Source organism: Camelus dromedarius, chromosome 7, assembly GCF_036321535.1.
Source record: "Camelus dromedarius isolate mCamDro1 chromosome 7, mCamDro1.pat, whole genome shotgun sequence".
In the NCBI taxonomy this organism is placed as follows: domain Eukaryota; kingdom Metazoa; phylum Chordata; class Mammalia; order Artiodactyla; family Camelidae; genus Camelus; species Camelus dromedarius.
Window position 1 is genome coordinate 61,361,592 of NC_087442.1, and position 11,653 is coordinate 61,373,244.

The window sequence follows — 11,653 nt, forward strand, 5'->3', positions numbered from 1 at the left end:
GGAGATTCAGCTGACTGGTTGGAACAACTCATCCTTCTCTGGCTGGTTCAGTACATTGAGTCCAGTCTAGTGTACTCAACTCTTTCTAAGACAGATCTTTCAGTTCAAGTCAGTTTTCCCCCCAGCTGATAGTCAATAAGAGGGAAAAAAAAATAGTGGGAGTGCTAGGAGATATATGCCCCTTTCACACTGCAGCTAATGCCTCCTCCTGCCCCCCCCCCCCGGGCAGGTTGTCCCTCCTGTGTGATTTAAGATAAAAAAGCTTTTCCACATAAAGCGAGAACAAATGAACATTTGGAGGGCTTATGATACTTTAATAAGTAATGTTTATCTAACATGAGATTTGGGCTAGAGTATAAAAATGTCAAGATTTTTGCAAGAAAGGGTACCTTTATCCCCTTGAAAGGTCAAGATCCATTACTTTCTGCTAAATATAGACCTGAAAATAAGGTCTTTAGTGATTAACTCTCTCAACCCTCTAATCTGATTATCAATTTCGGCAGATGTTTCTCTTAGAGCATTACAGCAATGTATTTAAACTGTAGCTCTCTGTTCTCAATTATAAAGTTTATGTTTGAGTAAAAAGGAAATCTGAGCTAGAGCTGTCCAGGTACTGAACTAGGGTCGTGAGCACATCTTCTATAAAATGAGCCTGCCTTTGGTCGCCAGTAATGTGGAAGAAAGGATGTGAGATTAGGGGAACAGGATTCAGATTGCCTGTGCTAGCTGTATAGCTTTGGCCAAGTCCCAGATCTATCTAAAGCTTTAGCTTCCTCATTTGCAGAGTGGGGAGAGTAAAGTATTTCTCTCGAGTGGTTATCATGGGGGATTTCATGAGTTAATGAATGCAAAATACAATGCAAACTCTCAATTAATATTATATCCAGTGTTACAGTTACTGCTATTGAGGATCTCACATGGTATCCAGGAATTAGGGGAAATTTCTCTTCCATTCCCCATTCTTAACATGCCCCTCTCCAGTGGATTAGCAACCCAGGCTAGAATTCTGGGTTGGCAGTGAGGCTGCATTGTGCTAGAAAGGTCTTGGGTAAAGTAGTCCAGAATTTGTTCCAAGCTTATGGGTGCTTTACATAGATAAATGTGCAGCAACCTGAGTGAGAAAAAAGATGTCTGCATCCTAAGTAGGCATGAGGGAACATACACCCAGGAAGAAGAGAAAGGGGGTGTCTGAAATTCTGCCCTCCTGCAGAAGGCAATGTTTGCCACAGCTGCAGCTCCTAAAAGAACCAACCAAAGCAACTAGCTGATGAAGGAAAGAGCCGATGTCCCCTGGGATAGAAGATGTCATGTGAGATGTGTTTGTGTGGATTGGTTTTTAGTGTGAATTGAGCTCTTTGCTCTAATTTTATTTATTTCCTCTTCCATAATCCCATAGAACTTGGTACAGATTTTTAATATTATACTAAGAACACTACACTGCAACTGGGTTATAGTGTTCATCTGTCTACTCTGTTTTGCTGTGAGATCCCTAATGTGTTTATTCATCTTTTTATCCCAAATGTCTAGCACAAAGTTGGGCACATTTAAAATGTTTAACCTGCTTATTTTTTGAATAGGTAGATGAAAGAATGCCCAGGGTAAGAGATACATTATATACTCCATTATCATGTTCTGCCTAGGGAGAAGGAAAATAATAAAACTAGGCATGAGGAATGTCTCATTCTTTTACGTGGCTCCACCTCATTGTATAACACTCACACATGTACTCGGTGTCCGACAGAGGGCCTGTTAGAGTAAATATTTCCTACATGGCCCAACCCGCTAGAAAAACGTCTACTGGGTGAAGGAGTTGTCTAAACTTAAACAAAACTCAAGTGATTCCTAATCTCCCAGAAGAGAGTTTAACTGCCTTCTTAGCAGATGTTCAAATTCCTTGTCAGTGCCAGCTGGACTCATTTCAGATTTTATTTTGACAGGGCAGCAAGAAATTTAAGAGGTTTATCAATGTAACCCCTTAAGCAACTATGTTATGGTATGTGCATCCCCTAATCACTGGGCTAAATTAATTCTCCTCATGTACTCGGGAGCTAGTCATGCCACCGCTCCCTAAGGTGTCTCACAGAAAGGAAGGCCATCTGCCTCAACCCCTTCCTTAAAGTCATGGTCACCTTTCAAGCCTGTGGGGCTCTCAGAGGACAGACCATCACGCTCAAGTCTTGATTCTCGGAGCTACGGTGTTCCAAATCAACCTCACATCCACTTGTTATGGGGCCCAAGTCGGGGTGGGTATGAAAAAGAACAGAGGCAGGGATCTGACATGTGCCAAGCTGCTCCTGAACTCATGGTAGCTTTTGTGTGTTTGCATTCCTGATGTTCAGTGTTCTACTCTACTTGATACAGTAGAAAGAGCCCAGGTCTGGGTATGTTAGAAAGGATACAGGGCTGAGTAAGTTGCAAGAATTTGGGTTCTAGTCTCAGCTCTGCTAACAACTAAGGTAAGTAAACATGACCGGCCATTTCATCTTTCTAAATCTCGATTTATGAATGTAAAATAAAAATAATGAAACAGATAGTATGTACAGTTCCTTTCAGCATAGTAATGATAAGAACTCCATGCCTTGTTTTACAGACCTCTAGACTATTTTGAGCCTCTGTGTTTAGCTGCGGCTACCAGAGCTGTCACTTGCTCTAACAATGACGAATCAATCTTGGTGACTGTTCTTCCCAGTTTCATTCAGCCTTGCACTTCCTGTTGACTTTGGATAAAGGAATTCCTTTCCTCAGCTATGTGGTAACCTTCTGGCCTCGACATTGCTTTAAGGAAATAGAAATACTATGACATCCGTATGGAGGCTGATTATGGTGGTCATATGGTTCTAAGGATAGATTCAGTAATTTAAAGTAGTCCCAGGAAATTTAGATTCCTCTTGTACTGGAAAATATCTTTTTCATAGATATTAAAATACTCAAGTGTTTCGCAACTTAGGAGTAATTTCCTTCTTGATAACCTGGTTTGACAATCTCAAACTTCTAGCTACCGAACTTGTTCAATTCTCCTCCTTCCCTGTCCCTACTCAGTGGTCAAAGGTGTTAGAGACACTCCCTATTTGGCATAGAACAAGGGGAGGAAGCTAAAGTTAATTTCTAGATTACCTCTGAACACGGATCTCCACCTGTGTCAATAGACTCTACACCACAGAGGGGTGAAAAGCCTGGTTTGGGCCACGTCCTCTTCCCCGCCCTGTCCTCCGCCCCCTCCACGTGCTGCACAACGGGCCTGAGTGTACTGAGTACTCTGCTTGGGCCAAGAGAACCCTAAAGCTCATTTCCCCAGAAGAGACCGTCACAAAGTGACGTCTGATTCTGTGACACCTTCCTTGGCGGAGAGGTGGCCTCTGAGCTCAGCCAAAGAGGAGAGCTGGTGGGAGCAAAGTCACAGGGAGCAGTCCTATCAGGCCAGCTCATGTTGTTCTGCTTGACTGTGGGGGATGCTTCATATTAAAATGTTGTGCCAAGGCTCCCAGTGGGACCCGGGACACGGAGTGTCCGGGTGGATTCTGTGCCTGTGTGTGAGGAGCTGAAGCACACCACCCTGCGTGCCTAGGTGCTTTCCCTTTAATCTGCCCTCATTCAAAAGAGTCCTCTTTTTATATGAAGCGAAAGGTGATCACAAAGCACTAGCAGCTGAGAACAAAGAATAGAAGTGACAAGAATCAGTGCTGAATGGTAAGTCTGACTTAGCCTTAGGCCTCGAATATGTTTTAGTCCACTTGGGAGCTATATTTAATCATATTCAGGAGAATGGAACTAGGTTAAGTTGGAAGTTGAACCAGCTTTTCTCCTGAATAGGATCCTGGCTAAATGTTTGGTGACGTTTCCTTTCCCTAAAAATACTCGGGCAGTCCTGGGAAGGTCTAATCTGATTCTCAGAGGAGCATGTCTTTCCAAAACCGGCCAGCTGCCCCAGTGATCGGCGTGCCGGAGTCAGCTCACACTGGCTGAAATCAATAAAATACACAAACCAGCACCTCCCTCCCCCGATTTTTTTTTTCCTCCTGGCAACCTGGTTGTTGAACATGTAGCCTCATATCTCTGTCATTCCTACTCACAGATATGTAGCAGCCTAACAGCACAAGTGACAACGAGTATTTCCGGACTAGGCTAGTTTTCCTAGGAATATGGTTCTCCAGCATGACATCAGGAAAACTGAAAACTGGTTCAAAGGGGTATAGTGTGCAAAATATTCCAGACTAATAACCCACTGGGAGCATAGGGATTCTCAGAAACTTGAGAGAGAAATCCTATAAGCCGCTTCCATTATCCTCAGGAGAAGCCATGGATAATTATTCTCTTGAGAATATTAAATAGAACAGGAGGGAAAGCGGGAGGAAGGGAGCACACATTCATCAAGAGAACCCGTGAAAATGTTCTCCAAAAGTATCTTTAATATTTCAGCCCTTTTTCGCTCCCTCCTCTTCGGAGACAGCCTGCACTGTCTATGGAGTGTGTGCCTACTTGTACTTTAACCTGAGCGCCAAACTCCCACACCTTGTGGCCTTTCTCCTGCCTTTTGAAACAGCCTACACTCTATGCAGTATGTGTCTCTCCAAATAAATCTACCTTTACTCCACTGTGGCTCGCACTTGAATTCATTCCTGCACAAAGCCAAGGACCCACACTTGGCAGGCCACATTCCAGGAACTCAACTGAGACCTGGGACATGGCCCTTCTCACCATATTCATTTTTCCTGCATCACAGGGACCTGACTCATATCTCATTTCTTCCAGGAAGGCTTCTTTTGACCAGATCTATCCAAAATGCTTTCCTTCCCTCCCAAGTACTCTGATCTCCTGCTTAACAGGCGTGCCCTTCCTCTGGCATTAAAACCTGCCTGGCCTGGCCTTTGCCACATGTCCCTTGTCTCTCCAATTATACCCAGACACTGCTTGAAGACAGGGATCACCTTGAGTACTTCTTTGAAGTTCCGAAATAATGGCACATGTGATTAGCACTCAATAAATATCTGTTGAATTATTTCATTTCAAAGCCTGAGGGGAATCTGAAGGGAAATCCTAATTTTAATTAGGGCTTATGGGTAGTCACTAGGAATGAAGAACTAAAAAAAAAAAAGTCCCCCCAAAGGCACTGCTAGAGCTCAGCCCACACCCAACGCCCCCTTTGACCAGCCTCACCTCCTGGGCCCTAAACACTGAAAACTCTGACAACTCAAAGAGCAGAGGGAATAAAAGAAATGATCTTATCAAGACCATCGGACACACGGTCTGGCAACACCTCTCTAAGGGGTTAAACAGTGAGCTGCCTTTGTTTCCAACAGTACTTTCCATGCTGTTCAGTGAGGGAGGGGAAAGAAAAAATCTTTACTATTTCATGTAAAATTTCAATGTAGAAAATTTGTTTTGTATAAATAAAAAGTTAGGCTCAGGCTAGTATGTCAGAGGAGCTATAAACTGTAATACTTGCCCAGACACTAAGAAATGTATGGGAAGGGGCTGATCCGGTCAAAGCTTCAGGACCCCCCACAAGGTTGTCTCTTTTTGGACTTTCATGTTTCAGCTCCAAAAACATAATTACAACTCAACATGTGGCTGATGGAGGTGTAAAATGGTATAATCATTTTGGAAAACGGTTTGGCACTTTCTAATATTTTAAAATATTTCACCCAAAAGTAATACAAAGTTGTATGCAAACACAAAGCAGCTTTTTTCATAGTAGCTGCAAACTAGAAATAACACAAACGTCCAGTAATAGGACATTTGTTGTATATTCATACATTGGGAGACTAATCAATATTTAAAAGGAACAAATTATACGACAGCATAGGTGTGTCTCAAAAACAGTAGTGGAGTGAAAGAAATACAAAACAGTACATATTTCATGATTCCATTTGCATGAGATTGAAGAATAGGCAAAACCAATCTATCAGGATCAAAGAAGAGTGGTTGTCCCTGGCCTGGGGATGGAAGGATTAACTGGAAAAGGATATGAGAGAATGTTTTGGGGTGATAGAAATGTTCTAATTATTGACTGGGAGTGGTGATTGCAAGGGTATATATAGTTATCAAAATTGATCCAAGTATACATTTATATTATGAGCCTTTTCTTAAATGTAAATTAGACCTCAATTGAAATATGAGTATGTGTATATATGTATAAATGTAAATAAATACACATATACTTAAATTTCTAATCTAACTAAAAGGTCTAAAGCAATGAGCTCAGCTCCCCTTGGCCCTATGAATTTCACACTTCCCACCCTTCAAAGACTTGGACTTTGTGCTTCTATAGGTGGATTCGGGCTTCACAGTGATGCTGCAAGTTGGAATCCTGTGCAATCACACCCAGGTCATTTCACTCTAGCTTGTGTACTTCCCATCACTGACACAATGCCCCATGTGGTCATCCCTACGCGGCCACCGCCACCGGAGAAAGTTTTGAGAGGCAGGTTCAGCTTGCTGGGGAATTCCTCTCCCCCGCACACACTTTCCAGCGCGCGGGAGGCAGCAAGATCATAACTCGCGGGGCATGAATCAGCCTCCCCTCCAGCCTGCGCACAGGCTCGCTCCGCCCTGTCCCGGGTCAGAAGGACGCTCACCCTACTTAAAACAGCTGGCATTCACCACGCCAGAACCCAGATTGCCTTGAGGTTGGACTCTGTGCACCCTCCTCTCGCCGGCGCACTCTAAGGATACCTCGACCCACAGGCTGCTGGAACCCAAACACCATGAACTCTGCTCGCCCCCTCTGGCTGTTGCTTCTGCCGCTGCTCCTGGTGGGGACTCCGCTGGGAGATGCTTCTCAGGCGCCACCAGGTATCTTCCCGCCCAAGGGCTCCCTCCCGACCAGGAGGCAAGGATGTGGCGGACCAAGGGGCCCCCCTGTATCCACTCTCTGCGCCGGGGTTTTCCTAGATCCCTGGCGTGCGTGCGCTGCTGCGAGACAGGGCACTCGCGCCCAAGTTTGCACTTTCTGTCTCTGCAGACAGAGGCCATTCTTCTGTGCTGGGAAGCTGCGGGGACGGAACTCCCCGGGAAGCCTCTCCCTCCACGGAGAAGTGGCTGATCTCTGACTCCCTGGCTCTCCTTCTGCAGTAGGAAACAACGCGGAGATCTGCCTCCTGCCCCTAGACGAAGGGCCCTGCCGGGCCCGGATCCCCAGTTACTACTACGACCGGTACACACAGAGCTGCCGCGAGTTCATGTATGGGGGCTGCGAGGGCAACGCCAACAACTTCGAAACTTGGGAGGACTGCAATGAAGCCTGCTGGAGGATCGAGAGTAAGTGCTTGCACGCACACTCAGAACTCTTGCGGGGCTCCTTTCACAGAAGGGCTAGTAGTAAAATAACTTAGCTTGTTTTCCAGACCCCATTTTCTACAGTAAGTTTTGGCCTGAATTTCCTCAAATATTAAGTAAGGCTTTCTGCTTTTCAGTTTCCCAAAAGTGATCACGAAGTTTACAACGACTAAGACATCTCTCTCCTAACTGGCATTTATCACAGATGAGTGAGCGTTCAGACTCAGGGAAAGATTTCACCGTAAGGAAAGCAAGGCGTAACAGTGCCAGGGTGTATATAATGCATTAGGTGCAACGTTAAGTGCTTGTCAGTATTTATCATTAGGTCTAAATTTGTGGTTTTTATGCCTCCTTGAGAACACCATTTTCTCACGTTCACTGCCTATCAATCTGAAATACTTTAGTGGATTGCTATTAAAGTGTGATTTAGCTAACTAAACCTTACTTTTGTCACTTGATACCCGAACAGATCTCGGGTTAGTATAGGGATACAGTGAAGATTCACGATGCTGTTTCCTGTTTAATTTTAATGATGTTTATTCTCTCCGTTAAGGCCTGTGATAGAACAAGGGGCTCTGCCTTTCAAGGAATGGAGCCCGGGGAAAAATACATATTCTATGAATAAGTCTGATTAACTTCTTATGTGGAAACAATCAGAACACCCTGAGAGAACAGAGTCTTTCCAGTGAAGCTGAAAAATTTATCATAGCTGAGTCAGGTCTGGGTCTGGAGACTGTCAAAAAAACAAAACAAAACAAAACAAAACAAAACAAAACAAAATAGAAAACAGCTAAATACAGTTATCCTTTGGAGTCCTTGGGGACTGGTCCCACGACTCCACATCCCCATACCCAAATCCACAGTATTTGCATATAACCTAGGCACATCCTCCCTGACACTTTAAATCATCTCTAGATTACTTTTAATGCCTAATATAACGTAATTGTTGTGCAAGTAGTTGCCAGCACAGGACAAATTCAAGTTTTCCATTTTTTGAACCTTCTGGAAATTTTTTTTTCTGAATGTTTTCTATCTGCGGGTTGGTTAAAGCTGCGAATTCTGGACCCAGGGATACAAAGTCTCGCTGTAGCTGGATTAATGGGCCGTCTTTTGGGGATTTGCTACCCTAGAATCTAAATATGATGCCTCCCCCCCACCAGCTGTTTCTGAAAGTACAGTACAGTTTTGAAAGTAATACTAAGGCGGCTAATTTTTGACTAACATTGTTTTATGTCCTCCTTTTCCAGAAGTTCCCAAAATTTGCCGGTTGGAAGTCAGTAAGAGGCAGTGTGGGGAGCCTCAAGAAGAGTATTTCTTCAACCTAAGTTCCATGGCATGTGAAAAATTCGTATCTGGCGGGTGTCACAGCAATGAGAACCGGTTCCCAGACGAAGCTACTTGTATGGGCTTCTGTGCACCAAAGAAAAGTAAATAGTACTTTTAGGGTGTTTCAATTTCATTTCTTTATTAAGACTTTAGGGTAGAAAAATTAATAATTTGACGTGGAATTAACATTGTTTTCGTTCTGGCGATTTCACATATAATGTGACCAATCTTTACACTATTGCCCTATGAGGAAGTATTGTTAGCCCATTTTCACATACGAGAGTGCAAGCAAGCTGGGAAAATTAATGACTTGCCAGTTCTCAGGGCTTGCCAGCTTGTCATGATTCAAGTTTTTGCTTCCTCTTCTGCATTGCTTCTTTAGAACTATTTCTCATCTATTTCACTTTTACACAGAAAAACGACAGTATTCATTAATGAATGACACAACTTCAGGTTCGTACGGAATCAGTTGCATATATGAGGTAGTGCAATATATATAGAGAGAGACTTAAGATGGTGAAACCTGAAAATTTCTAAAGTTTTTGGTTAGATTTCTGTAGTCTTTAGTAACTGCAAATTGTAGCACAAATTGACCTCTATTCCTCTTTTCTCTCCTCCCCATTTCTTACCTGCATTCCCCCCAATGCAGTCCCTAAAATGAGGGGTTACTTGGGCAGTATGTAATATCTGTAGAGAAAGACAATACAGGCATTTTCCCTAGACATAGCAGAGATACACACAAGTAGGTAAGTAAGTTCCACAAACGGGGAAAACTTGCTTTGGCAGAGACTGAGATAACACTCCATAGCTGTGCTGTGTTCAATATGTGTAAAATCTTGAATTAATCAGGAGATGGTTGTTGCTGGCATTCTTTTAAATAGTTTATGTAAATGTAAGTGTTCCAGTGGTTACCTGGGAATTAGAAACATGTATTCTTGATTTATAATGGAAGGAGAACTGATAAAAACATTTAAAATAGAACAACTAACACAAGAAAGTTTACCAAAGCATGTCATATATTTTCCCTTGAAACAGCCCATTTTTACCTGACCCTATCTGGTTTTTGTTTCACTTCTTTACACACTCAAATGATACAAGGATATATAGCTTCAGAAGAAATTCTGTCCACTTTGTAAAAATTTAGAATTAACAAAACATATAAGCTTTTTTGAAATTTTAGGCACAGTTTTTAAGTAGCTTCGTATAATATTTTGGATTCAGAATGAAGCTTCTATGGGATTAGATTTTCTTTGGTTACTTCAGAAATCATCAGTTTATTAATTCTGGCATTACTGCATTTCTAATTTTCTTTCTTTTTCATTAAGGTCCATCATTTTGCTACAGTCCAAAAGATGAGGGACTATGCTCTGCTAATGTGACTCGCTATTATTTTAACCCGAGATACAAAGCCTGTGAGGCCTTCACCTATACTGGCTGTGGAGGGAATGACAACAACTTTGTTAACATGAAGGACTGCAAACGTGTTTGTGTAAAAGGTAGTGAATTTTAACCTTATTCCATTTTTAAACTAACTATAAATAATTCATGAGCAAAATTATATTTTTGTGTATCCATTTTACTGATAGCATATTGCCATTTCTAGACTACATAAATAGCACTTTAGGACTGATCAGTTTTGTCAAAATGCTTATACTAGCTGGCTACAATAGACAGTAGCTGTATCCTTGTTTTTTAAAGGTAGAATGTTATTGACTGGGTAGATAGTAAAACTGACTTTATAATCATTAAAAATAAGATGAGGTGAGTTAGTAAGCATGTTGGCAATGGTGATTTACAGTGAGCCTACAGACTGGGGACATATAATGTTCATTTTTATTTTGTTGACCTTAGCCTTGAAGAAGAAAAAGAAGATTCCAAAGCTTCTCTTTGCCAGAAGACTGAAAATCAAGAAGAAGCAGTTTTAACCATTTTTTTTCTGTATGTCATCTTGTGAATGCCTTTATATCTATCTGAAGGACAATATATCTGAAGGATAACATGGTAACTCAAGTAAACGAATTGTCAGTGATTTATTCACCAGTTCTTGTATGTTACTTTTTTTTTGTATATTTCTTTATACATAACTAGCTGCTATTCAAATGTGAATCTATCATTTTAAATTTACTGTTCAACATTTTTTTTTTATGAGGTTAAATTCTTCCTGTGCATAAGATACAAAAGCCAATATGACTCACCCAGTTCTTGGGGTTGCTCTTCCTGATTCAGAAGATGAGAGTAACTGAAAAACATAAGACAGCATAATAATGTTCTTTTAACACCCAGGATCATAAAAGGATCAGCAAATATATTTTATTTTATATTTAAAAGTTAGATTATATTTTAGGCACAAGGACACAAACTTTCAGATTTATCAACACTTCAAAAACATATTACAAGTGTTATTATGTAGACACTGCCAACTTACCTCCATTTCTATTGTGTCATTTAAAAGATAATAAAATAAAATAAAATAACTCTTTTGGCTGAATTAAAAAACTAGTAAAGTTATTACAATGAGAAATGTTCTCCTCAGGGGTAAAAATTCTCTCTCTCCTCATCTATCTATCCATCCCTTCTCATGTTTCAGTTGTTGAAATTTTTGTACTGTTCAAGGTGTTTATATTATACCAGAGACAATGCATACATTTAATAGTTTAAATTCCACTAATAAAATATTCCTGATAAATATGAACATTCCAGGTAAACAGTTTTTTTTTGCTTTCTCTGTAATAAAAATATTTTTTTTAATTCCTACAGTTTCTTGGAAAGATTAATGTTTAAAAGTATGCCCTTGATCTGGCAAAATTATAAATGCATTTGCCCTTTGCTTGAGCAATCCCTCCTTTAAAAATCTATCCCAAAGGTATTATGACAAAAAGACAAAACAAAGCAAAATGGTATATGCCATGATTGATGTATTATTTGGAATAACTGAAAACTGGAAACAAACCAGGTACTCAGCAATAGGGGGTTGGTTGAAGAAATTATAGATGAAATGTGAGCAAAATATCTATATATGGTTATCATCTGACCTTAGAATACATTAAAAAAA

General features: G+C 41.1%; 1 protein-coding gene across 1 annotated transcript; it reads left to right on the top strand.

Annotated features, from left to right (window-relative positions):
- Positions 1 to 6,470: 6,470 nt before the first annotated feature.
- TFPI2 (tissue factor pathway inhibitor 2) lies at positions 6,471 to 11,293 on the top strand. The gene is made up of 5 exons (XM_010979669.3): positions 6,471 to 6,792; positions 7,072 to 7,257; positions 8,523 to 8,702; positions 9,927 to 10,097; positions 10,453 to 11,293. Exons 1-5 carry the CDS (start codon positions 6,705 to 6,707, stop codon positions 10,524 to 10,526), a joined length of 699 nt encoding a protein of 232 aa, XP_010977971.1. The 5' UTR covers positions 6,471 to 6,704; the 3' UTR covers positions 10,527 to 11,293.
- The last annotated feature ends 360 nt before the right edge of the window (positions 11,294 to 11,653 follow it).

Bases quoted from the DNA above. Each gene is read 5' to 3' on its own strand.
- TFPI2 (XM_010979669.3), top strand. From the start codon at position 6,705: ATGAACTCTGCTCGCCCCCTCTGGCTGTTGCTTCTGCCGCTGCTCCTG. The intron at 7,258-8,522 runs GTAAGTGCTTGC...CTCCTTTTCCAG, and splicing joins AGCCTGCTGGAGGATCGAGA to AAGTTCCCAAAATTTGCCGG. The intron at 10,098-10,452 runs GTAGTGAATTTT...TGTTGACCTTAG, and splicing joins CAAACGTGTTTGTGTAAAAG to CCTTGAAGAAGAAAAAGAAG.